Raw genomic sequence first — 23,691 nt, forward strand, 5'->3', positions numbered from 1 at the left:
TGCTTTGGGCTTGTGTTGCAGCCAGTGGCATGCATGGGGAACATTTCACAGGTAGAGGGAAGAATGGATTCAGTTAAATTCCAGCAAATTCTGGAAGCAAACATCACAGCATCAAAAAAAAAAAAAAAAAAAAAGCTGAAGAGAGGATGGTTTCTTCAACAGGACAATGATCCTAAACACACGTCGAAATCCACAATGGACTACCTCAAGAGGTGCAAGCTGGAGGTTTTGCCATGGCCCTCACAGTCCCCCGACCTAAACATCATTAAAAATCTGTGGATAGACCTCTAAAGAGCAGTGCATGCAAGATGGCTCAATAATCTCACAGAGCTAGAAGCCTTTTGCAGGAAGAATGGGTGAAACTCCCCCAAATAGAATTAAAAGACTCTTAGCTGGTTACAAAGTGTTTAGAAGCTGTGATACTTGCCAAAGGGGGGGGCTCTACTAAATATTGACCATGTAAGGTGCCCACACTTCTGCTTCGGGACTTTTCCATTTTTGTTATTTTAAACTGTGAAAGGTTGAGAAAAAAAAGTAATCTTTAACTTTTGGCCTTTTGGAAATCAGGTCATCTTTTACTTACTCAGCTATATAGGCTACAGTAAACTAAATTTTGACCAGGGGTGCCCAAACTTTTGCATGCAACTGTATGTATCCTTGTATGTTCATGTGAATTGTATTTAATTTTGCCTTTAGTAAAACTCATTACTCTGATGCCATTCACTCCCCTTTTGCAACAACGACAGACACATAGTGCCCTCTAGTGGACACTGTCACGTAATACTTCCCTCAGAGCTGCGCACACAGTGAATGTTACCATGGCAACCAGTTTATCAACAGGCTGTTGGTAAAGTAGTTAGCTGTATCGGTACCAGTTAACTGTCTTTAAGTTAAATTACCCTCTGTTGTAAGAAATGTCTCGAGTTCACGCAGAAAGCGTGATTAAAAGCATTATCCGTCGGATAGTGCAGGAGTGCGCAGAGAGAGGACAGGCGGTGTCCGACACTTTGGTGGCGTTCATGGTCAGTAACGTTGAGACTTATGTTACAGAGCTGCCTGTCAAGCTAACGTTAGCTCACTGAGTAGTTAACGGCAGCTAACGCTAGCTGGGTGTTAACACTTAATAGTTCGGGTCGTACACATGCTGTGAGGCTGTTATGAATTCTTAAACTTTTTTCTTGTCAAACTCCATTTTGGAAAAACTATCTAACGCTACTGCTTTATATTTATTATATTTATGTATTTTATATGTATTTTGTCTTTTAAAATATTCTCAGGCGAAAGCTGTTGTGCTGGACCCAAGAAATGGCTTTCATGTTGATCGAACATTGACCAAACAAGACATCCAGAACCTTGAAGAGGTGAGTCACTATATGAGACTTTATAAAACAGGCTACAGCTAATATTTGTGAATGTAATGAGTTTGTTACCTGAATACCAGTAAGGAAAATATCATTTTATATTTCCATTGAATGCCAGGGTTGTAGCAGGGATTTAGAAACAATAACACATGATGTGCAGTATTTTAATTGTGAAATATAAAATATGATAATAATAATAATATACAGATTTAATTAATTTAAAATATTGCACAGTTGGAAATTGCACAGGAATGTTTTTTAATACTGACCCTCAAATAACACTTCCTTTAATGTCTGTCTGCAATGTTTCTTACAGCTGTGCCTGGATAAACTGATGGCAAAGTGCAGCCCATCCCTTGACACAATCAAAATGCAAGTGTATTTTGACATGAATTACACCTCCAGACGTAAGTGTTGCTGTAGGAAATGACATATTATTTCCCCTTGTTTCTAAAATGAGGAATACACAGAATTCTTTTTAGCATGGAATCCTAAGTGATTAATGTTTTGTCATTACAAATGTAGTTTTTGGTGCATATGTTAGCCACTCTGAGGGCTGCAGCAAAACATAATTTTCATTATCAATAATCATTACCACTCGAAGTGTCTGTTATTTGTTTGATTAATCTACTATGTATAAAATGTCAGAAAATAGTGAGAGATAATCATGAATTATCAAAGCCCAATCTGTAAATTCCTTCATTTGTCCAGTCAACCTTCTGAAATCCACTATTCCATTTTAGTGCAGAAAAAAAAACAGTAAATCCTTACTTTGTAGAAACTGTCAGACAATATTTGATGTTGTCCTTGACAATTAACCAGGACATATGATTGGTTATCAAAACTGTTGATTAATTTTCTGTCCATAAATGCCTTATATCTTCTTAGAGAGGATTATTATTCCTTGTCTACGTGCCTTTAAAGGGAGGGTGAGCAATGTTGAAAGTATCAAATATCACAGCGTTTTTTTACCAAATACCTTGAATTTGATCATGAAGCTGCACTTTCCAATAAAGCATATTGACTTTGGTATGCTACAGGAATGTCTGGCAGATGTCAAAAACAAGGTTGAAAACATTTTTATTTTATTTGAAATGAGGCTCTGACAAAAAGGATATTTTTAGTATTGAACAGGTACTGCTAAATCTTGGATTTATGGCATTTCACATCAACTACAATGTAATCCTTACTTAAATGATGAGGTCATAGATCTGGTACAGTTTATTTAATATCTTCGGAGTATTGTTAAGATTTTACTTATGCTCAGTTTGCAGACACTAAACCTCTCATGCTTGCCTTCATTTGGTTATGTTTGTGCAGGTGAGTTTCTTGAGGAAATCCACCAGGTGGTGGAGTCCAGGCTGAGTGCAGTGAGCAGAGAGATCACTGACAGCAGAGTGAAGACACGGGAGGAATTAGACGCTCTGTACCGTAAAATCATCACCTATATCCAGCTGCGCTCTGGCATGGGCTCACCGACAGATGTCACCAGTGTGCAAGAGGCTGCAGGTAAAGGGCAATGCCGCCCATTTTAACAACTAACAAATGATGTTTCAGTGCCTTAGGCAGCACAAGCTACGTCCGTGAACTGTACTAGCCTCAAGTGAATCAATCAACCAGTGAATTTAACACTTTGAGCTGCCTCTGAAAATAAATGAGGTTCTTTGTATTAAAATGTGTCGTTTTCACTTTCTTACATGCTAGCTTTTCTAACAAGCATGAACCCAACTGCAGACTACACACTACACAAAAAACATGTGGTTAATGATCCTGAGTGAACTGTAGAATTGCAGTCTAGATTTCTAATCTTCTTCTCTTGTCCCAGCTGCTCTGCAGAGCGTCTTCCCTCAGACTGAACTGGGAACCTTCATGGTGCTCTTAAAGAGGGACAAAGAGCAGCAGCTTAGAGAGCTCACCATGACCGTCACAGGGATCCAACTCTTCAACAAAGCCAGCAAGAAGGGAGGCAAGGAGACTGACATCCAAGAACTAAGTACAGTACACCAGGCAACTGATTAAAAAAAAAAGAAAAAAAAAAAGCATGTTACATTACAGACAATAATGTGCCGTTTTTAAAGATAAGGCACATTAGTTTGACACATAAGGCAGAATATTACTTTTTATATGATATTATATAATATGATCATGCACTGCGATTCATTTGGTTAACATGCCACTTCCTTTTACATTCTCTCCACAGTGCCTGCAATTCTTAGTGAAACTCTTCCAGTCACCAGTAAGAGGTTAGAAAAAGAGCTGAGCGTGTCACAGACTTTGGCGTGGAAATACACAGCAGTGCTGGAGAAGCTAACGAAGCCTGACAGTCAGCCTGGAGACCATGATGTGCCCATTGTCCTGCTCAGGCAGGCTCTGTACAATGTCAGGCAGCATGAAGTGTTCCTGAAAATGTTACTGGTGAGGTAACACTAAATTACACTTTGTGTCAATATGGTATTCTCATGTAGCTTACATCTGACACTATTATAATGTGAAGTCATTTTTTAGCTTATTTTTTATATACTTTATTAATCCCCGAGGGGAAATCCCCGTAGTGATGGCCTCATGAAGCCTCATGAAGCATTTCCTTTATTTTCTGAGCCCAATAGATGGCGCTTTTTGTTCAACAAAAGGTTGAAAGCACACTGAATTGCTATTCTTTGAGCCTCTCTCTGTAAATAAAGAGCGCCATCCAGTGGGCTCGAAAATGAAGAAAATGCTTCATGAGGCTTTATGAGGCTTCCATAAGGTCATCACTAGTATTTTGTAAAAGAAGACAGGTGAATTAATCTATTATGTCTATGAGTGACATGTATGGTAAAAATGAATATGTGTTTTCCCTTCACCACCAGGCTGATGCATGTTTATGTGCCAAGCATGTTGAAATCCTGCAGGATGAGTTCTCATCTCAGATAAAGCTGCTGAAACAAACTGTGCAGTCAAAGACAGCTGTGCACGCTGCACAAGTTTTTGTAAGTGTCACTGCTGTTATGTCGCTACTGTTATTATGTCTTGGAGGAAAACTTTATGTTAATTCTACAGCTTGATTTTATCATTTTTCATATTGTCTTTCAGCCACTGTTCAAGTCCCTGTCAAAGGTGTGGTGTGGACTTCAGGATGAGGCTGAGCTGCTCAACATCCTCAGTAACATCATGCACAACCTGCAGCCTTTCATTGCCTCTCAGGCCGAGCTTTTTTCGGAGGCTTATTTGGACGGTCTGCTGGATACGTCTGAGGTGAAGACAGACCAACAGAGAATGACTGAGTCGTCAGGTATATCTGATGTCAACAACAGTGAAAGTCCATCTTCCACAAATACAAATACATTTTGTATACAAATACAAAACTGGACTCCAATGAGAAAACATCTCTGTACCAAGTTTACATACTGTAGGTGCTCAGCTTAAATGCGTTTGTTCTTCTTATTATGCCTTATAGATGAGCGTATTATTCCAGCTGAGATGAAGAGGCAGGAATGGCTCCTGCCTGAAACAACAGCCAGTTTTAATGAGCTGCCACTACAGTATGATGGAGTCTGTGGCTACACGCTTGTGAACAGAGATGGGCTTCTACTTCCAGGTACCGTTCTCATTACACACCAATGTGTTATTAGTATTTTGATGTTCCTTCTTTGTCAAATAGGGGCATATGGGTAAAGGCTTTAGCATGCTTCAAATAAACGTGGGTACATGGAGTATCTATTCTGGATTACTCTGACATGGCACAAAAGTCATAGCCCCCTCCTGACTGCATTCCATTACCTCTCCACTTTCCATCTATCCGTCCATCTATCCAAATTTGATGGCCAAATGAAGCCTCATGAAGCATTTTCTTTATTTTCTGAGCCCACTAGATGGCACTTTTTGTTCACCAAAAGGTTGAAAGCACACTGAATTGCTGTTCTTTGAGCCTCTCTCTTTAAACCAAGTGCACCATCTTGTGGGCTCATAAAATGAAGAAAATGCTTCATTAGATTTCATTTGGCCATCACTAGATTTCAGGGTGCAAAATCGTGGCGTACGTACACGGCCTAAGGGAGCCAACATGTCCATATCCCCTGCCATGTCCTCAAGTTCATTTTGAGATTTCCAGGCCAGATGAGATATATAATACTTCCAGTGTCTTCTGGGTCACCCCTGGTGTCTCCTCCTGGTCCACACTTTCTTGGCATGGAAAAGGAAATCCAGATTAGGAGGCACATGAGTCAGATGCCTGAACCATAACAACTGGCTCATTTCAGTGTGAAACAGCGGAAGTTCTGTTTACACACAAGGGGTGTCATTGTCACGACAATAGCGGACCTGTTAAAACCATGGATGTATTAATGTGTGTAAAAAAACGTCACGATATGAACAGTGGTTTCTGCCTCAAAACAAGCCAGAACTCAGCCATGAACAGAGTGGCCTAGTGACCTTTTGACTAGTAACCGGACTGCAGTGTTTCTAGCCCCACCTTTTAGTACCAGATCTGTGTGCTAGGTACCCCAACAGAGGGGTGACCAAATATGGTCATGGTAAGGAACAGTTCCATTCATATCATCCACAACTTTTCACAGTGGAACTGAACTATACCGTACCATACTGCTCGGTGGAAATGGGGCTATATTAATACCAGGTCTAAATGTATTCTGGTTAAACGTAACCTCATAAAACACCCCAAGATAAAAGGCCGTGTTTACACTGGATGGGCAGACTCTCATATTAACCCCTTCTTTCCAGTGCCCTGGCACGGGCTTTCCTAGGAGGGCTGAGTAGTGTGACCCAGGTCATTTGAGTACACCCTGTTAAAAAACAGGAACCACCACCCTGGCTGCTATACCCTGATTTTTCCTCAAGAATTCTATATCTTTATAGTCGTGACATGTCTTTTTCGTCTCAACACAGTAAATCCTACAAATCTGGATAACGCATTTTACACACATTTTAATCTCTACTTGAAGGCGTTCATGGTGGTGCATTTGATTGAACACACAAAAAGGGAAGTCGTGACTGTAGCGGTAGAGAGTTTCACATCCCCACACATCTGGCCACTCGCGTGCATAAACGGGGCCTGATTGTTGGATCGTCTGTTTTGGTATGTTGTCACAATTGTCAAACACAGTCTTGCAGAATTCTGTTGTCAGAAAGAACATGTCAGACGCTGTAAGATGATCCAGCAAGCACTTCATTTGGAGCATACTGACGCCTTACAAATATCAAATGTGTTTGGGACACATTAACCAATTCTTTTCCATGTATATGTAAGATGTCATAGTAATATCATTTATTTCCTTCAATCTTATTCACAATATGTAAATTCTGATTTAAAGGACACTCCATGATTAACATTCTTAATCCAGTGTCTTAAGTCTATGCAGTTTGGAATATTAGGCATTTTTGTTGCAGGTAATCCACACATTGGAGTCCTCAAACATGAGGAGAAGCTCTATGTTTTTAGTTCCAAAGAAGCTGCGCTAAAATTTGCCTCCAGTCCAGACGACTTCATTGCAGAGGTGGCAGAGAAAGCCAAGCATTCCCCTGAACTCATCCAGCTCCTCAAACTCCACCAGCAGTTTTCCTGCGTCAGTCCTTACCCAGAGGTTAGCAGCTTCATCCATGCTGAGTATTGTCAAAACACATCCTTCAGTTACACAGCTTCACCACACAAGTCTCAAAGTTTGGACACCTTTAATATACAGTATGTGTAGATAGCTGTGAGCACTCACTTAGAATACATTCTATTATGGCAATCACATGTAAGATTCATTACTTTTATTAATGCATTTATATAGATTATTACTACATCTAGTATCTAGTACATCTAGTATTGAGAATGATACTGTGGGTGACAACACTGCTTGACACTACCTGCCCAGGAACTCACACTCTGACTTCACTGGGAGCTTGATCCAGACTCACTTGTTGCCTTGTGGTCTTGCAGATGCAGCCAGGAGAGAGTTTATTGGTAAAACCCATCACCAAGTGTGAGGGCGGCACACAGACAGACCTTCACCCAGTGGAGACAAACATCGTCAAGTCATATGAGTGGAATGAGTGGGAGCTGCGGAGAAAAGCCATCAAACTGGTGAGCCACAATTCACTAGATGCAGGTCTGTGTGATGTGAATGAATCATTGTCACTGTGCATTATTGGGAAGAGAACCTTTTCAACTTGTCTAACATCAAACATCACATCAGGAACTGTATTTATTGGCACTATATTAATTGTAAAAGAGAAGAGAAATGTTTTTAAATGTGATAATTCCAGGCAGATCTGCGGACCAAAGTGACACACTCAGTGCAGACTGACCTCAGCCACATGAGACGGGAAAATGTCACTCAGACCTGGCTGCCCAAGAACGCTGCCTGTCAAAGCAAAAGAGACGGTGAGAGCAACATGCCCAAACCTCAGACCTACCTGGCTGGTCTGAGGGGACAAAGAGACGGACACGTGGTCAAAACAAACCTGACCAGGTCTGTGGATGAAAAATGAAGGTGTCCAAACAACAGTTTATTTATTGAATTGTATGCATTATGTATGTAAAGCTATGGCTTTCAGAGCTTTTCAAAATGGCTGATTTAAATGCAAGCACATTAATAGGTTAGTAAGCTGTTGTTCTGTAGAATGACAGAAAATGAACCTTGTAAATTAGCCTCTAAGGTCTTGATGACACCATCAGGGTTATTTTGTCAGAATTCACAAAGCTCCATTTCACAAAGTTTTAGGATTTTTTTCTTTTTTAATTAATCTTTTTTTCCCTAATTTCTCCTTGAGTGTTGTATAGTTGTATGGTTTTATCTCCTTGTTGTCTTTGTATCTGCTCCTGAATTGTAAAGCACTTGCACTGCATTCTGCAGCTATATAAATAAAAGTTAATTCATTCATTACTCCAGGGCGACATTAAAGACCCTATACAGTCCACATCATGAGCACTCAACTGCAGGTTATCATATTTAAATGTCATTTCTCAGGGAGAAATCATGTTTGAACTGTGTGTGTGTGTGTGTGTGTGTGTGTGAAGGCTGTTTTAATATTAGACTGTACAAATTTAGCCCTTGTGCTGAGGGCGCTGTTTTCTGTAACGTGATAGTGAGACTGCCAGAAGCTGACTTTGACAGGAGACATACACTGGTTACCACAGTCAGTGACTAATAAACAATTATAAAGTGAGCAAGATGAGTGAGGGAGCAGAGCTGCTGCTGCAGCTGAAACACAGAGCTGGCTGCTGTATAGATGAAGCCGAAGCAAAGCTCCACGGCCTCAGTAAGGACATATGGAGCTGTCCGGAGCTGGCTTATGAGGAAAGCAAGTCTCATGACAGACTGGTAGCGTTTTTCAGTCAGGAAGAAGGCTGGGAGGTGGACGCTCACTTCAAACTGCACACTGCATTTCGAGCCACTTGGAGAAGTGGAGGCAGCGGGCGGGGCGACGTGGTCAACGTGGGTTTCCTGTGTGAGTACGACGCCCTGCCTGGTATTGGACACGCGTGTGGACACAACCTGATAGCTGAGGTTGGAGCTGCTGCGGCTCTGGGGCTCAAAGCTGTGCTGGAAAACACGCACAGTGAGCTTCCTGTCCACGTGCAGGTAGGACCACTGCACAATATGTTATAATGAAGTAGGTGCATACTTTTATGAAGTTCACGTCAAGTTTGGAACAGTTTTCTTTTTTATGAATGAAGTCTTGTAGTTTGATTTGTTTGGACAGGTCAATTTAACATCCACCTGAAGATATTAGTCTCTTCTGAAGAAGCAGGGCAGGTCCAAAACAAAATGAAAACAGGGAACTGAGACAAAACAGTAATTACAGTGCAGCCCATGTTGTAAAACTTGGGCTGTCGCTGTTAAAAGAGTTGACAGCTTTAATTTGAGGCTGTTTCCATCAGATGAACAGCTGTTTTAGTACATAGTTCCCCCATTTTAGGGCACCAGAAGGAGTTGGGAAAATTAAAATAACCTGAAAATTAAGTCACCACTTTTAATATTTGGTGTTAAAGGGTCAATTCAGATTGTTTTTGAAGGGTGGTTGTTTGAGGTACCTATCTATAGTCTGTATTACCTACAGTAGATGTCAGTCAGCACACCCCCGGATTGGAGAAGCAGACAGGAGTACCGACATGTAAACTCAGCAATGAACTGGCAACAGGATTTTTTGCCACTCAATTTAGCTATATTAAAAATATTTTCACCCCTTTACCTTGCTGTCAGACAGCCTTTCCTTTGGCACTACATTTCTTAACAATAGAACCTCCACACTTCTCTGTATTTTTTCCCATTTAGTCTCTGTCTTCAAAAATTCTTCTTTTGTATACTCTGGTTAATGAAGGTATCTGACTGTCTCCACAGTGAATGGCATTTTGTTGTTGTTGTTGTCATAATCACTCAGTAATACCATGTGCAGCACAGTTGAGCTTATGTGTAGGAATATGGAAGTTCTACAGCTGAGAAAATGAAGTGCCAAAAGAAAGAGGCCATCTGACAGCAATAGGGTTGCGACCTTTCACATTTGAACCGACACCATGAATACAGTACCAGTACCCAACGGTACCTTTTTACCTTTACCCTACCTTTACTCTGTCTGTAATAACAAAAATGTAATTTCTGTAGTCTGAACAAGCTACAGTCAACAAGTGATTCTGCTTCTCTGCTCTTTTTCTAATCACACAGAAAGTTAAGTCTCTGTCTGTCTGTCTGTCTGCTTGTTTGTGTGTATGTATGTGTGTGTGTATGTTTGTGTGTATGTATGTGTGTGTGTGTGTGTGTGTTTGTGTGTTTGTGTGTGTGTGTGTGTGTGTGTGTGTGTGTGTGCGCACCTGTCCGCTCGCCTCTCTCACTCTCTGTTTAGATACAACTGACAAATAGCCAATGTGGAATAAGAAAGTTATTTAAAAAACACAATCACAAACAGCAGTGATACTCTGCTATTTACCCCCATAGTCTATGCCGCTAAGTGCCCGGATGCTGGCCACAGAGTTTCCCATAAATTGGTAGTAGTACCAACGTACCCTCGGTACCCCTAAAACTACAGAGTTTGTTACCCCACAGACAGCAAGGTAAAAATAAACACTTAAATATGCACAATGCACTTTTAAATTGATAGTTGTTTTTTTTTAGGTGGCTGGAATACGTTTGGTTGCCGCCATCCACAGCAGTACATTGCTTCGCCTCTGTGGCAGTACTCCTCCCTGCTTCTCCAAATGGAGATACACTGGCTATGGATAAGCCTCCTTCATACAACTCCACGTTCAAGAATCTAAACTATCTAAACTATCCCTTTGTTCCTACAAACCACTGCTTTGCAGTCAGTAACTGTCTGAAATTTCTGATCAGCAGACATCAGCAGACACTTAGTATGTTCCCTGACAGGGTTCTGCCAGCTTTTCGTCTTGCTTGTTTTTGGGGGAGGTTTGCTTTACGTCTGGTTCTCAGAAAGTGGATTGAGCTCTCAGGTAACTGACAGTTAGGAACATCCAACAGGCCATAAAAACTCCTGGGCTGTCCTCTCTTTATGTTTAAGCCTGCTGTTTTGCTGCATTGGGAGACTGTGTTAAAAAAAAAGGAACTACTGTATGAATCGTATCCTATTTACCCAGTATCAATGACACCTTCAGTACGTAAAGAAAAAAGTTCCAAGATAGATTTCCTGTTGTATAGGCAGCAATTGATATCCATATACATAGTTATGCAGTATTAAAAACAAATGGTGACTTGAAACTTGTTTGAGTCAGAGCACTGATGTGAAGAGTTTACCTTTTTGTGACAGTTATGTTGTCATTTGGTACTATTGCAACACATTCACTGCTGACTGCTGAAAAACATACATGGTGTGTTCTAAACCAGGCCCAAGATATACATCCAGCAAACATGAACATTCTGCAGTAGTGTTAACGTCCTGTGCTACAAAGGTTGCTGTACAGCAGCTATGTCTCTTGCTGAACTCACAGTATCTCCACAGGTGACGGTGCTGGGAACACCAGCCGAGGAGGATGGTGGAGGTAAAATTGACATGATAAGGGAGGGAGCATTTGAGGGCCTGGATGTGGTGTTTATGGCTCACCCATCAAAAGAGGATGCCCTGTACCTGCCCTGTGTGGCTGTGCAAGAGTAAGTTTTATTACAGTACACATTTCCTGTATAAATATGTTTCAGCTTTCTGTTTGTTGTGTATGCTGCATGCAGTGTTCTTTACTGGAGGCCTGGTAGTGTGATATGGTATGTTGTGCTTTATGTAAATTCTTGGTTATATATGCCATTAGTATGGTGGCCCACAGTGGTGTAGTGGTAGATAATGAGGTGGGTGCAGGGGTGTAAATATAGAAAGTGCAGGCAGTGCGGTAGCGCTGGGGCTGGTGTTTAAGGAAGAACTCACATTAAATCAAAAATGGTGTGATTTTCTACATATGCCCTCAAAAAGGCCAACCTATCTCCATCATGGTTTTCTGTCTTTGTAAAATAGTATCAGTCTATAACAAAATTATATGCTTATTCAACATAAACCATAAAAAACTATAGTTTAACTAATGTCATATGTATGTTTATCTTGTCCAATATCAGGTCTCTGTTTAATCATGTAATGAGATGATGCAATTTACAGTAGCTAGTTTCGGCGCAAAATCTCCAAAACAGACAAGCTGGGCACGTCTGCAAGCTGATATAACATAAAGCAGCAGTAAGACACACTGTTGGTAAAATGTATATATGCCTAAAACCTTGTGTGTAGACAAGAAGTCTGAGAAAAAAAACCCACTTGTCTCTTATTTCAGTCACTGTAAGGCACCCTGTGGAGATTTCTTGCAAACAAACAAGAGTTATGTTCTCATTAATTGTTTCTCACTTAAAGGAAAATATTGGCATTTTTCAATCTGGACCCCATTTTCCTGTGTAAATTGGTCAAAGAGAGTGATGTGAACAACAATCTTTGACACTAGTCCATTATTGAGCAAGTGGGCAGCGGCCGGCTGCTGCAGAACGAGCTGCAATGGAGGCACATGGGGCAATTGAACATCGTCACTGTATATCCATTAAAAGAGGTTATTTTTGCCACAGAGCAGCTCAGAATGGTATTATAAGTGTCTGAAGTGTCTCTTTACCTTTCACCTGATCCAGTCTCTTATTTCCTCATAAAGCAGAAGTCTTGTTTTGAAATGTCACAAGACGTCATGCAGGAACACAGAACCAACCAGAAGCAGAGAGACTGAAGTGTGTTTTGTCTTGTGTTTTCCAGAGTAACTATAAAGTATCGAGGTAAGGCGTCTCATGCCTCAGCCTACCCCTGGGAGGGAATCAATGCGTTGGATGCAGCCGTGCTGTGCTACAACAACCTGTCTGTGCTCAGACAGCAGATGAAGCCAGACTGGAGAGTTCATGGTAAACAACTGATGAACCTCTACACTCATGTGTTGTGAGGAGTTTAGTTAGCTCTGATTAAATCATGTTGTGTTGTGCAGGTATCATAAAGCATGGTGGAGAGAAACCAAACATCATCCCTGCCTACACTGAGCTGGAGTACTACCTGAGAACCCCCTCACGTGCTGAGCTTTCTGTCCTGAAGGCAAAAGCTGAGATGTGTTTTAGATCAGCTGCTGTGGCCACTGGCTGTGAGGTAAACAAACAAACAAACCCACAATGTGATGATTTTCCAGAACCGCATTCCTAAACTGTGTTCTAATAATAAATGTTTAAACCTGCCTTAAACTTTAAACTGCAGCTAAGCTAATGACTCTCTGCCTTAAACTTTAAACTGCAGCTAAGCTAATGACTCTGATAATAAGGCTGAAAACAACATTTCATTGAAAGGATTTATAGATCAGTCCTACTGAAAGTCATGGAGCTTTATCTCTCTTTCAGGTTGAAGTAGAGTTTGCAAGAAATACATATGACAACATACTGCGTAATGCTACACTGGAGGATCTGTACGAGAGAAACGGCACAGCTCTGGGAATGGACTTCACCACGGATGAAGATGTTCTCAAGAATGAATCTGGTATGTGTATGTCTTCTGTGTCCCAGAGCAGCTCTGTAACAGACACACAGTGCTCACAGAAAAGTCATGTTTCGTGAACTTCTTATACACTTTACAGTGTACTTACTTCCCGTATAAAGGTAGTTATTTTAACTGAAAACAGGATCTTTTTCTGCATATAATCAAGTAGTTTGGGTGCATAAACCCAACCGTGCCACCAACATGTAATTTAACACATTATGGAGCACAAATATGTAATGTGGTGTTAAGAGTCATTTCACATATTCCCGTGAAGAGGCAAGAGGCTGTGTGTCACAAACTGCCCTAAAAAAACCAATTAAGACACATACTCTGAATGCGCAGAATACATGTCCAAAAAATGTTCCTAAAACTCAAATAATTTCAGCACACACCACGTCTAAATCAGAAAATGCTACAGTCAGAACGAGGCCTAATTTGGAATATCAGAATAACAGAATCTGCTGTTGACATGACCTGCATCAAATTCAGAATACTGTCATATTCTGAATAATAGTGGAATATTAGCGTGCATGTAAATGTAGTTACTGATGTCCCTGTTGACCCCCTCTGCCTTCTCTCCTCTCTGTTATCTACAGGCTCCACAGACTTTGGCAATGTGTCATGTGTAGTTCCAGGCATCCACTCATACTTTTACATTGGTTCTAATGCTTTGAACCACACAGAGGAATACACTGTTGCTGCTGGTATGTTACCTACCCTGCCTCACAAACACATAATACTTTAGTCTTTGAATGGTTAATTCCTCCAACTTGACATTTGAGATCAAAGATATTGAAATATTGCCATATTGCCTTTTGCTAGTTTGTTGTTGACTAATGCTGATATGTGTTAGTATGGCCGACAGTGTGTTTGTCACTCTGTTTCAGGTGATGACAAAGCTCAGTTCTACACCTTGAGGACTGCCAAGGCTCTGGCCATGACGGCCCTGGATGTGCTGCTGCGTCCAGAGCTGCTGCAGAGGGTGAAGCAGGAGTTCACTGAGGCCACACTGAAGGAGGACAGGACGCTGACGGGGGAGCACACAGAGCAGACTGCAAAACACTGATGATCTCCCCTGCAGTCTCAGGAGGACTTATTCCTGTTGTTAAATGGAGCATCCAGGGTTGAAGAATACTCTGCTGCAGCTGAGCCTTTTTTATCACAATTCTTTAATTTTGACCAGGTGAATCTGAATACTGCAGGGTGGAGGCGTGCAGCTACTGTGGACTCTGCTTTTACGCAAAATGAAAATTTGTTTTACTCTGTGTTTTGATGTGTTGATATTGTTGCTCTGATATAAATGTACTTTCACTAACAAGTTAAAACACAGAACACAGTCATGGTGAATCATGAGAAAACCATATTGTTTAACTATTGTTGTTATGGGTTCTGGGCTGGGTTTAAAAGAGTAATGCACATTAAGACAAAAATAAGTATACAGTACCTTAAATGCATTCTTACCCTGAAACATGCCAGTCATGTGACACTGTGCTATGTCCGTTTATATACAGTCTAGGAGCTGCACACAAGGTAATAATATAATGGTGATAATATGATAACAATAAACAAAAGTGAATAACTACCCCATTATATGCAAGTGGCCTTACACATATGAACAATACCAAGGAGTAAAGATGACAGCCAGGGATCAGAGGTCATACTGTAAGTTCACATGAGGCCAAGCCAGGCCCCCTGGACAGTGTACTGGGTTTTGAAGCCACTTTTTGTAGTGACCAAAAAGTGGAATTACTATTTCTGGTTCCATCACTTGATGCCATTGGGCCCAAAACGCCTCTCTCTCATATTTACCTTTTGAATGGTATGCCTGTAAATCAGTGGATGCATTTTTTATAAGCATCATAACCCCAGTGAAATGACTCTTTCCCCATCAGAATTGGATCCATTGGGTCTGATTACATTTAGAAAGTCTAGGAGAGCTGCACAAGTAATGTTACATCGTTAAGTCCCCATTCCAATAAGCAGAGCGCTAAAGCGGAAGTAAGCTACCAGGCCAGTAGAGGTCTCTAGTGTACCTGCTCTATGGGCCCAATGATGAGGAAGCAGTGCCAAAAATCTGGGTAATTTTCATAGATTGAAAAAATTAACTAAATAACGGATCCCAAGATGGTGCCTATTCATCTCAGTGATAGAAAGTTGAGTTTACAAGAACTTATCTTGAAATTATAAGATAAGGTGTCTTTTTTTTAATTCTGTGCCCTGGCATAGGCTATACCCAGGAGGGCTGAGTAGTGTGATACCCAGGTCATCTGAGTATGCCCTTTGGGCCCTTTTTAGTCTCTCTTCAAGAATTTATTTATTGTAGTCTTGGTGTGTCTTTTTATTCACAACACAATGAATCCTACAAATCTGGATAATGGTGTACGCACTTTTAGTCTCTCCTTTAAGGCAGTCATGGTGGTGGTTGTGCACACGAAAAGAGACGCTGTTGACTGTATTGGTAGAGAGAAGAGTTCAAATGGTGCCTATTTACACCTCTGCAATTCTGGCCGCACGTTTGCCTCAACTGGACCTGATTGTTGGATTGTCTCTTCTGGTATGTTACAAGACACAGCCCTTCCCAATTCTGCCGTCAGAAAGAGCATCAAAATGGTGGAAAAAAGCCAAGCATTCCCCTGAACTCATCCAGCTCCTAAAACTCCACCAGCATTTTTCCTGCTTCAGTCCTTACCCAGAGGTTAGCAGCTTCATCCATGCTGAGCACTTTCAAAGCACATCCTTCAGTTACACAGCTTCACCACACAAGTCTCAAAGTTTGGACACCTTTAATATACAGTATGTGTAGATAGCTGTGAGCACTCACACTTAGAATACATTCTATTATAGCAATCACTAAGATTCATTACTTTTATTAATGCATTTATATAGATTATTACTACATCTAGTATTGGTAAAAAAAGAACATCACCAAGTGTGAGGGCGGCACACAGACAGACCTTCACCCAGTGGAGACAAACATCGTCAAGTCATATGAGTGGAATGAGTGGGAGCTGCGGAGAAAAGCCATCAAACTGGTGAGCCACAATTCACTAGATGCAGGTCTGTGTGATGTGAATGAATCATTGTCACTGTGCATTATTGGGAAGAGAACCTTTTCAACTTGTCTAACATCAAACATCACATCAGGAACTGTATTTATTGGCACTATATTAATTGTAAAAGAGAAGAGAAATGTTTTTAAATGTGATAATTCCAGGCAGATCTGCGGACCAAAGTGACACACTCAGTGCAGACTGACCTCAGCCACATGAGACGGGAAAATGTCACTCAGACCTGGCTGCCCAAGAACGCTGCCTGTCAAAGCAAAAGAGACGGTGAGAGCAACATGCCCAAACCTCAGACCTACCTGGCTGGTCTGAGGGGACAAAGAGACGGACACGTGGTCAAAACAAACCTGACCAGGTCTGTGGATGAATAAATCATTTCATGTTGCTTAAAATAAAAAATAATGTAAGCATGTTATTGTTTCATTCATCTTGGTCCTGTGTTACTTGATGAGGACTGGAGAAGTCTGTACACAACTGTATAAAGGACAAAGCAGGATCAGATAATACACATGCATTTCTTTAATTGTATACAATATGTTTGCACAGCTTTGGCCTTCAGAGCTTTTTAAAATTGGTTGTTTCAAATGTATGCACATTAAAGGCCATTATTAAGGATTTAGTGGATAAATTGGCAGAAATGGAACATCAAAAATAATATGGGGTGAGTTCAGGGTGAGTGGGACAGTTTTCAGTTTTCTGCATTGTGTGAGATTTCTGGCTATGGATTTAAAAAAATAACCCAACATATGATACATTTCTGTAATGCTGAAGATGTTACCTATCCATTTGAGGAGGAAAGATCTGATTATATTCCATGGATGCATGGCATACCCTTTTTTGTGAACTGACCAAAAATCGTTTTTGTGTGTGAAATTTGGGTGAGTAGGACACCACATCTGATCACTGATTTAGCAACAAGGTTGACGTCGCTGCAGAGGAGAAGCTGTACCAGCTTAGATAAGGGGTCACAAGCCAAAAAGATTGGAAACCACTGGTTTAATTTTTAATGCATTGTATTTAGTAACTACAGCTGTTAAATAAATGTATTGCAGTTAAACTGTTTTCTGTACAATATTTTTAAGTAGAGTTATTATATGCACAGCATGCAGGTTATGAAACAACAGTCTACATGAAGAAAAAAGTAACACCTGCGCACTTATGCATGTATAGGTCCTGTTTGTGCATGTGTGTGTCTTTTGGACCTGTGTGTTAATGACTAATAAAATTGAATTTCCCCTCAGGGGGATTAATAAAGTATATAAAATTAAAAATTAAAACAATTAGGAATAGTGCAATTGAAGTATAATGTAGGTATAGGAGTAGTGTACTTTAAGTTTACACAAAGAATAACTTGAGTAAATGAATGGTATACTTTTAAGTATACGAATAGTATACCGCATCCACAGAGCAGACGAGAGAGACGGCTGGTCACTCTCTTTATAGAGTCATGACCTTGTCCTGCTGTTGGCTGGTGGCTAAACACACTACCCAAAGGTTGGAACCCAGGAACGTCCCGAACAAACAAAAATAAGAAGAAAATAAGGACACTGACTGCTGTGCAGTCAGTGAGCAGGGAGCTCAGAGATGGTCAGCCTGCATCATCAGTGTTTTGCAGACTGCTCTGTGTGCTCCCCCGTCAGCGTCCTGTCCTCCTTCAGTGTGGCCTCAGTGAACTCCTGCTTCACCCTCTGCAGCAGCTCTGGACGCAGCAGCACATCCAGGGCCGTCATGGCCAGAGCCTTGGCAGTCCTCAGGGTGTAGAACTGAGCTTTGTCATCACCTGAAACAGAGTCACATACACACTGTCAGTCGTATATTCTAGCATAAGTCAACAACAAACTAGCAAGAGGCAGTCTTTGAGCATTGGTCACATACCAGCAGCAACAGTGTATTCCTCTGTGTGGTTCAAAGCATTAGAGCCAATGTAAAAGCTTGGATGGATGCCTGGAATTACATATGACACATTGCCAAAGTCTGTGGAGCCTGTAGATAACAGAGAGGAGAGAAGGCAGAGGGGGTCAACAGGGACATCAGTAACTACGTTTACATGCACGCTAATATTCCACTATTATTCAGAATTTGATAGAGGTCATGTCAACAGCAGATTCCGTTTGGATATTCCAAATAAGGCCTTATTCTGACTGTAGCATTTTCCGAATAAGACGTAGGATATGCCGAAATTACTTGAGTTTTAGGAGCATTTTTTGGACATGTATACTGCGCATTCAGTGACACGCAGCCTCTTGCCTCTTAATGGTCAACTCCAACGTGAGCTCGCAGGAATATGTGAAATGACTCTTAACACCGCATTACATATTTGTGTTGGTGGCACGTTTGGGTTTAGGCACCAAAACTACTTGATTAGGCCTATATGTAGAAAAATATCCTGTTTTCAGTTGAAATAACTACCCTTATTTATATACAGAAAGTAAGTACACTGTAAAGTGCATAACAACATTATGTAACATGACGTCACTACGTAAAGGAGTTAAATAGATAAAGTTCAAAAAAGTTCAACACTGATTTACGGTTTCACCCCCTCCTGGGTGAAAGTCTGGTGTTTGTTGAGCAGATTTTCTCACTGTTTACACTATCTCTGTTATGGTAATATTAACCACCACCCATTGCATGAGGACTTTGAACCAGGGAGTTTGTGTGTCCACCACCACAGAGGATCCAATTTGTCTCTCCACTAGCATTGTTTCTGTGGCAAGTAATTTTAACACATTACATACCACCACCACATAATGTGCTGCTAAGAAGGTTGTGGTCGTGTCACGAAATATCTGTGAGATTGATTGGCTCTGTCCACTGGAAACAAACCAACTCACCAACAGTTTGTAAGGCTGGTGTAGAGATACATGGTCAAAAGAAAAGCCCACATTTCTGGTCACAAGGTGAAACACACCTTCTTTTAAACAATATGAAAGACTTGGATATCAACAGGTTTTTGGATATGTGCAAGTATCGAAACACCAACCTTTACGAGAGGGTGGTTGAATTGAATTCGTTTAAACAGCTGAGTAGGGAATATTGTGTTTTTCATAATAAAGGCAAAACCTGGAATATTTTGTGCATCTAAACGTAGTGAGTGATCCATCCCTGTATTTAAAGCAATTGTTAAACATTTTGAGAAATATACACTTTATTTAAGAAATTTTGCAAGTAGAAAGAACCCACAACTACCAACTGGGACACTGCTCACTCCTGCACATTTCAGTCTCCTCTGCACTCCTTCCCTCTCTGTGCACTGATGTGTCTGTTACAGAGCTGTTCTGGGACACAGAGGATGTACACCTACCAGCTATATTCTTAAGAACATCTTCATTCACAGTGAAGTCCACTCCCAGAGCTGTGCCGTTTTTCTCACACAGATCCTCCAGTGTAGCATTACGCAGTATGTTGTCATATGTATTTCTTGCAAACTCTACTTCAACCTGAAAGAGAGATAAAGCTCCATGACTTTCAGTAGGACTGATCTATAAATCCTTTCAGTGAAATGTTGTTTTCAGCCTTATTATCAGAGTCATTAGCTTAGCTGCAGTTTAAAGTTTAAGGCAGGTTTAAAAATTTATTATTAGAACACAGTTTAGGAATGCGGTTCTGGAAAATCATCACATTGTGGGTTTGTTTGTTTGTTTACCTCACAGCCAGTGGCCACAGCAGCTGATCTAAAACACATCTCAGCTTTTGCCTTCAGGACAGAAAGCTCAGCACGTGAGGGGGTTCTCAGGTAGTACTCCAGCTCAGTGTAGGCAGGGATGATGTTTGGTTTCTCTCCACCATGCTTTATGATACCTGCACAACACAACATGATTTAATCAGAGCTAACTAAACTCCTCACAACACATGAGTGTAGAGGTTCATCAGTTGTTTACCATGAACTCTCCAGTCTGGCTTCATCTGCTGTCTGAGCACAGACAGGTTGTTGTAGCACAGCACCGCTGCATCCAACGCATTGATTCCCTCCCAGGGGTAGGCTGAGGCATGAGACGCCTTACCTCGATACTTTATAGTTACTCTGGAAAACACAAGACAAAACACACTTCAGTCTCTCTGCTTCTTTACAGAGTGCAGTTCAAGTTCCTGAGGAGTTTTGGACCTATAGTAGCCCTGGGGCTGTTTTTCTGTAAGTGGGTCCTGGTTTAATCTTGTGCAAGCATGCTCAACAACGCACATGCATGCATGCTAAAACACATACCTGCAAATGGTTTGACGCTGTTCCACCACTGTTGTGCATAAATGTGCGAAAAGTATGTGCTCATTGAAGGTGCTCATGTTTTTGGTGAACGGTAAACTGAATATATCCGTTTGCAACTAATGATTGTGAGCATCGTTCACTCTCACAACTGTTAACAACGCTCATGCACTTTATTTTACGGCACCCAGCATACCAGTAGTCCCCCTGTCTATGTGTGTCCTCCTACCTAAATTTGAATCAAACTTTTTCCATAATCCAGCCATGGAGGGGGTGCTATGCATTATAACAGGAAGAAAACTCTATTCGACTGGGGAACAGGCTTTAACACAACACCTGCATGGCTAGTTCAACTGGCAATTCAGGCAATGCAGCTACAGGTACTGTTGAAGCCAGCTGATATGAGTATTTGAAGGATTTTTAAGAATAAATTGGTACAAAAAAAAAAACAACAACCTATTTTTTTGAACAATACTACAACAAAACAGAACAAAACCCAAAAACAAACAAACAAAAAAAACACCAACTACAAACTGGATGAATGGGCCACATAATGAGATATACATATACATATAGTACAAGTGCACTCATGTTAAATGTGCAGACAAATATGAACAAAGGCTTTAGGCCATTCTTGATAAATAAGACATAAATGTTTTAGCTTTGCCTCTCCCTTGTTTTTCCTGTTTCCCCTCCCTAGTGTCTCATGCATAGGCTTGTTTGAGATGAGCCAGACCTGCGCAGAATCGATCACCCGTGATTGGCGCACAATGCATGCCGGTTAGTTTTGTGTCAAACATCATCCTGACGCATTACAAAAGTGGACGGTGATAACTTCGCAAGAGTGAGGCGGCTGCAGTTTTTAGAGCCAGGTGCTGCAGTTGCTCTCCACCGACTGCACTGCCTGGCTCTCACCTGATCTAACAGCTGATTGGTTCAGATGTCGACTCAACAATATGATGTTTTAGATAAACTTTTCATTTTTGTTGAATTTCAGATATTTAAATTTTATTTGTCTGATTTGAAGGTTTATTCTGTGAACAGAAAACATGTTGTGTGACTGATGGTGAAGTTTAGTTGTCACAGACTGAATACATTCATTATAAATTATATGTAGTCTACTGTATATTAATATTGGTCTGTTTCAGTTATTGAAGTATTTAACATCACAGAGACTTGTAGTCAGTGGGATGTGAGGATTCCTAAAATAACATCTGTACAGATGTGAAGCCCTGACTGTATCTGACTGATCTTAAATGAAAACGGTTGTCTTGTATTTTTTTTTCCTCTGAAATTATGAACCTTATAGTCAAACATAGTTTATTTAGTCTGTGTAGTTGAGGGGACAGGTCAAACTGATATGATGCTGATTTACAGGAGAATTCATATCAAATAGAGGATAAACCATGAACATAAACTACAGATCACCTGTAAAGCATTTTAATAAATGAATCTATCATAATTAAAACACCTGGAGACTGAGAACAAACTGATATATGGGTCTGACAATATTTGAATAAACTGACATTGTATCAGACATGATGTAAGTGTTTCTGTGACTTCCTGTACGGACTGAAGGCTGCAGAAAACTGTCTGAAAACTGTCCAACCTGACAGCAGCTTTTTGTCACCGCCTCCTGCTGCAGCCGCCTGCTCTTGTCTACTTGCCAGGCGAGGCGCAGTTCATCTCGAACGAGCCTATTGTTTTCAGTCTGACTCTGTGTGTTTGCTAGACGTGGCCTTCTGGTTCCCTCCTCCTGCCAATCCTCCTGAGTGCCAGCAGCTGCTGAACCTGCAGCATAAAACCCCGGCTCAGACATCCAGACTCTGCCGGGTCGTTCAGTCACCTCTGCGGTACAGATGTCAACACCACCTTCTAAGTTTTTTGACACTTTGTCTATTTGTAATTTTTGGACCTCAATTCATACTATGTGTCTCAGGTTCACCACGTCAGTCTCTACTATAACCAGCCACGTCCAGCCTCGTTCATCACTGCTGCCTCCTGATTTTGACTGCCCTGTCTTCTGCCCCTCAGCCTGCTCTGCTTCGCCATTCCCTGCCCACCTAAGCCATCGTTTCACTCCAGCCTTCAGCCCCACCTTCAAACTAAAATAAACTACCTTTAACCATTTCCCAGTTCCCTGGTTGTGTTTGCATTTGAGTCCTAATTTGAACTGCCACAACACAATGTGCCAGTATAAGGATGGGGAAGAGGACACTAGCTGGTAAACATGGATGTAGACAATGGTAGAATTAAAAATGCTTTAAAAAAAAAAAGCCTTTAAAAATGTTTTATGAGGAGGGAAATGCTTACACATAATACATTTTAGCCAGAAGCAATTAATGTAAACCTAAGACTTGTTTGTTTGCAAGAAAACTCCACAGGGTGCCTTACAGTGACTGAAAGAAGAGACAAGTGTTTGTTTTTCAAACTGCTTGTCTATGTAGGTCTGAATAGTGATGGCTGAATGAAGCCTTGTGAAGCCTCATAGAGCCTCATGAAGCATTTTCTTTATTTTCTGAGCCCACTAGATGGCGCTCTGAATAGCAATTCATTGTGCTTTCAACCTTTTGTTGAACAAAATGCACCATCTAGTGGGCTCAGAAAATAAATAAAATGCTTCATGAGGCTTCATGAGGCCATCACTAGTTCTGAAGTTACAACACTGTAGGATCCACAATGGCTGCTAACAGCATCCATGCAACGCCATAAAGTAGAAAATTTAGTTATGATCAAATAATCAATATTGTACTCTTGGAAATGAGATTATGTTACCCGCGAAGTGACGGCTTCCCGCCACTAGACAGCAGTGTTTCCACATCAATGCGATTTATGTGGAGTTTATCTGGAGTTATGTGGGTTTCATAACCTGACAAATTAAAAGGATTTATGTTATAACAGAGCAACAAGCAAACATATTTTTTTCTATGCAACTGTAATATTTGTAATTTGAATAAGTAATAAATTCAGAGTTATTTAACATTAAGGAGTAGTTACATTTATTTTACATTACATTTGGTTACATTTAGTTACATTTATAAGTTACATCTGGCCCTTTGAGGGCAGCCATTATGCTGATGTGGCCCTTGGTGAAAATGAGTTTGACACC

General features: G+C 40.8%; 3 protein-coding genes across 5 annotated transcripts in view; 2 read left to right on the forward strand and 1 right to left on the reverse strand.

Moving 5' to 3' along the window:
* Nucleotides 1–833: 833 nt before the first annotated feature.
* Nucleotides 834–16,766, forward strand: cfap206 (cilia and flagella associated protein 206). Of its 3 annotated transcripts, none has more exons than XM_050058490.1 (12): nucleotides 834–1,022; nucleotides 1,278–1,361; nucleotides 1,678–1,768; nucleotides 2,682–2,870; nucleotides 3,187–3,354; nucleotides 3,562–3,776; nucleotides 4,211–4,330; nucleotides 4,434–4,632; nucleotides 4,798–4,938; nucleotides 6,744–6,937; nucleotides 7,279–7,422; nucleotides 16,534–16,766. In XM_050058490.1, exons 1-12 carry the CDS (start codon nucleotides 915–917, stop codon nucleotides 16,753–16,755), a joined length of 1,875 nt encoding a protein of 624 aa, XP_049914447.1. In that variant the 5' UTR covers nucleotides 834–914; the 3' UTR covers nucleotides 16,756–16,766. The 3 variants fall into 3 exon arrangements, with proteins under 3 accessions (XP_049914447.1, XP_049914446.1, XP_049914448.1); XM_050058489.1 differs by lacking the exon at nucleotides 16,534–16,766 and adding an exon at nucleotides 7,605–8,218; XM_050058491.1 differs by lacking the exon at nucleotides 16,534–16,766 and adding an exon at nucleotides 7,605–8,218 and having other exon boundaries at nucleotides 3,187–3,327.
* LOC126398862 (xaa-Arg dipeptidase-like) lies at nucleotides 8,437–14,933 on the forward strand. The gene is made up of 7 exons (XM_050058504.1): nucleotides 8,437–8,923; nucleotides 11,292–11,440; nucleotides 12,561–12,703; nucleotides 12,784–12,938; nucleotides 13,184–13,319; nucleotides 13,916–14,023; nucleotides 14,207–14,933. Exons 1-7 carry the CDS (start codon nucleotides 8,513–8,515, stop codon nucleotides 14,383–14,385), a joined length of 1,281 nt encoding a protein of 426 aa, XP_049914461.1. The 5' UTR covers nucleotides 8,437–8,512; the 3' UTR covers nucleotides 14,386–14,933.
* Nucleotides 16,767–16,895: 129 nt separating the features above from the next.
* The window catches only part of LOC126399170 (xaa-Arg dipeptidase-like), a 9,951-nt gene continuing 3,155 nt past the window's right edge, over nucleotides 16,896–23,691 (reverse strand). Inside the window, exons 4-9 of the mRNA XM_050058998.1 lie at nucleotides 23,358–23,451; nucleotides 20,263–20,405; nucleotides 20,028–20,182; nucleotides 19,686–19,821; nucleotides 18,260–18,367; nucleotides 16,896–18,164 (exon numbers count right to left, since the gene is read on the reverse strand). Of these exons, the coding sequence (XP_049914955.1) occupies nucleotides 17,986–18,164; nucleotides 18,260–18,367; nucleotides 19,686–19,821; nucleotides 20,028–20,182; nucleotides 20,263–20,405; nucleotides 23,358–23,451 (815 nt within the window). The 3' untranslated portion in view covers nucleotides 16,896–17,985. The remainder of the gene's footprint in view (nucleotides 18,165–18,259; nucleotides 18,368–19,685; nucleotides 19,822–20,027; nucleotides 20,183–20,262; nucleotides 20,406–23,357; nucleotides 23,452–23,691) is intronic.

Source organism: Epinephelus moara, chromosome 12 (genome assembly GCF_006386435.1).
Source record: "Epinephelus moara isolate mb chromosome 12, YSFRI_EMoa_1.0, whole genome shotgun sequence".
Classification (NCBI taxonomy): Eukaryota; Metazoa; Chordata; class Actinopteri; order Perciformes; family Serranidae; genus Epinephelus; species Epinephelus moara.

Coding starts and splice junctions, on each gene's coding strand:
- cfap206 (XM_050058489.1), top strand. CDS start 915: ATGTCTCGAGTTCACGCAGAAAGCGTGATTAAAAGCATTATCCGTCGG. Junction 3,777..4,210: donor TGTTCCTGAAAATGTTACTG/GTGAGGTAACAC, acceptor CTTCACCACCAG/GCTGATGCATGTTTATGTGC. Junction 4,331..4,433: donor TGCACGCTGCACAAGTTTTT/GTAAGTGTCACT, acceptor ATTGTCTTTCAG/CCACTGTTCAAGTCCCTGTC.
- LOC126398862 (XM_050058504.1), top strand. CDS start 8,513: ATGAGTGAGGGAGCAGAGCTGCTGCTGCAGCTGAAACACAGAGCTGGC. Junction 8,924..11,291: donor AGCTTCCTGTCCACGTGCAG/GTAGGACCACTG, acceptor GTATCTCCACAG/GTGACGGTGCTGGGAACACC. Junction 11,441..12,560: donor CCCTGTGTGGCTGTGCAAGA/GTAAGTTTTATT, acceptor TGTGTTTTCCAG/AGTAACTATAAAGTATCGAG.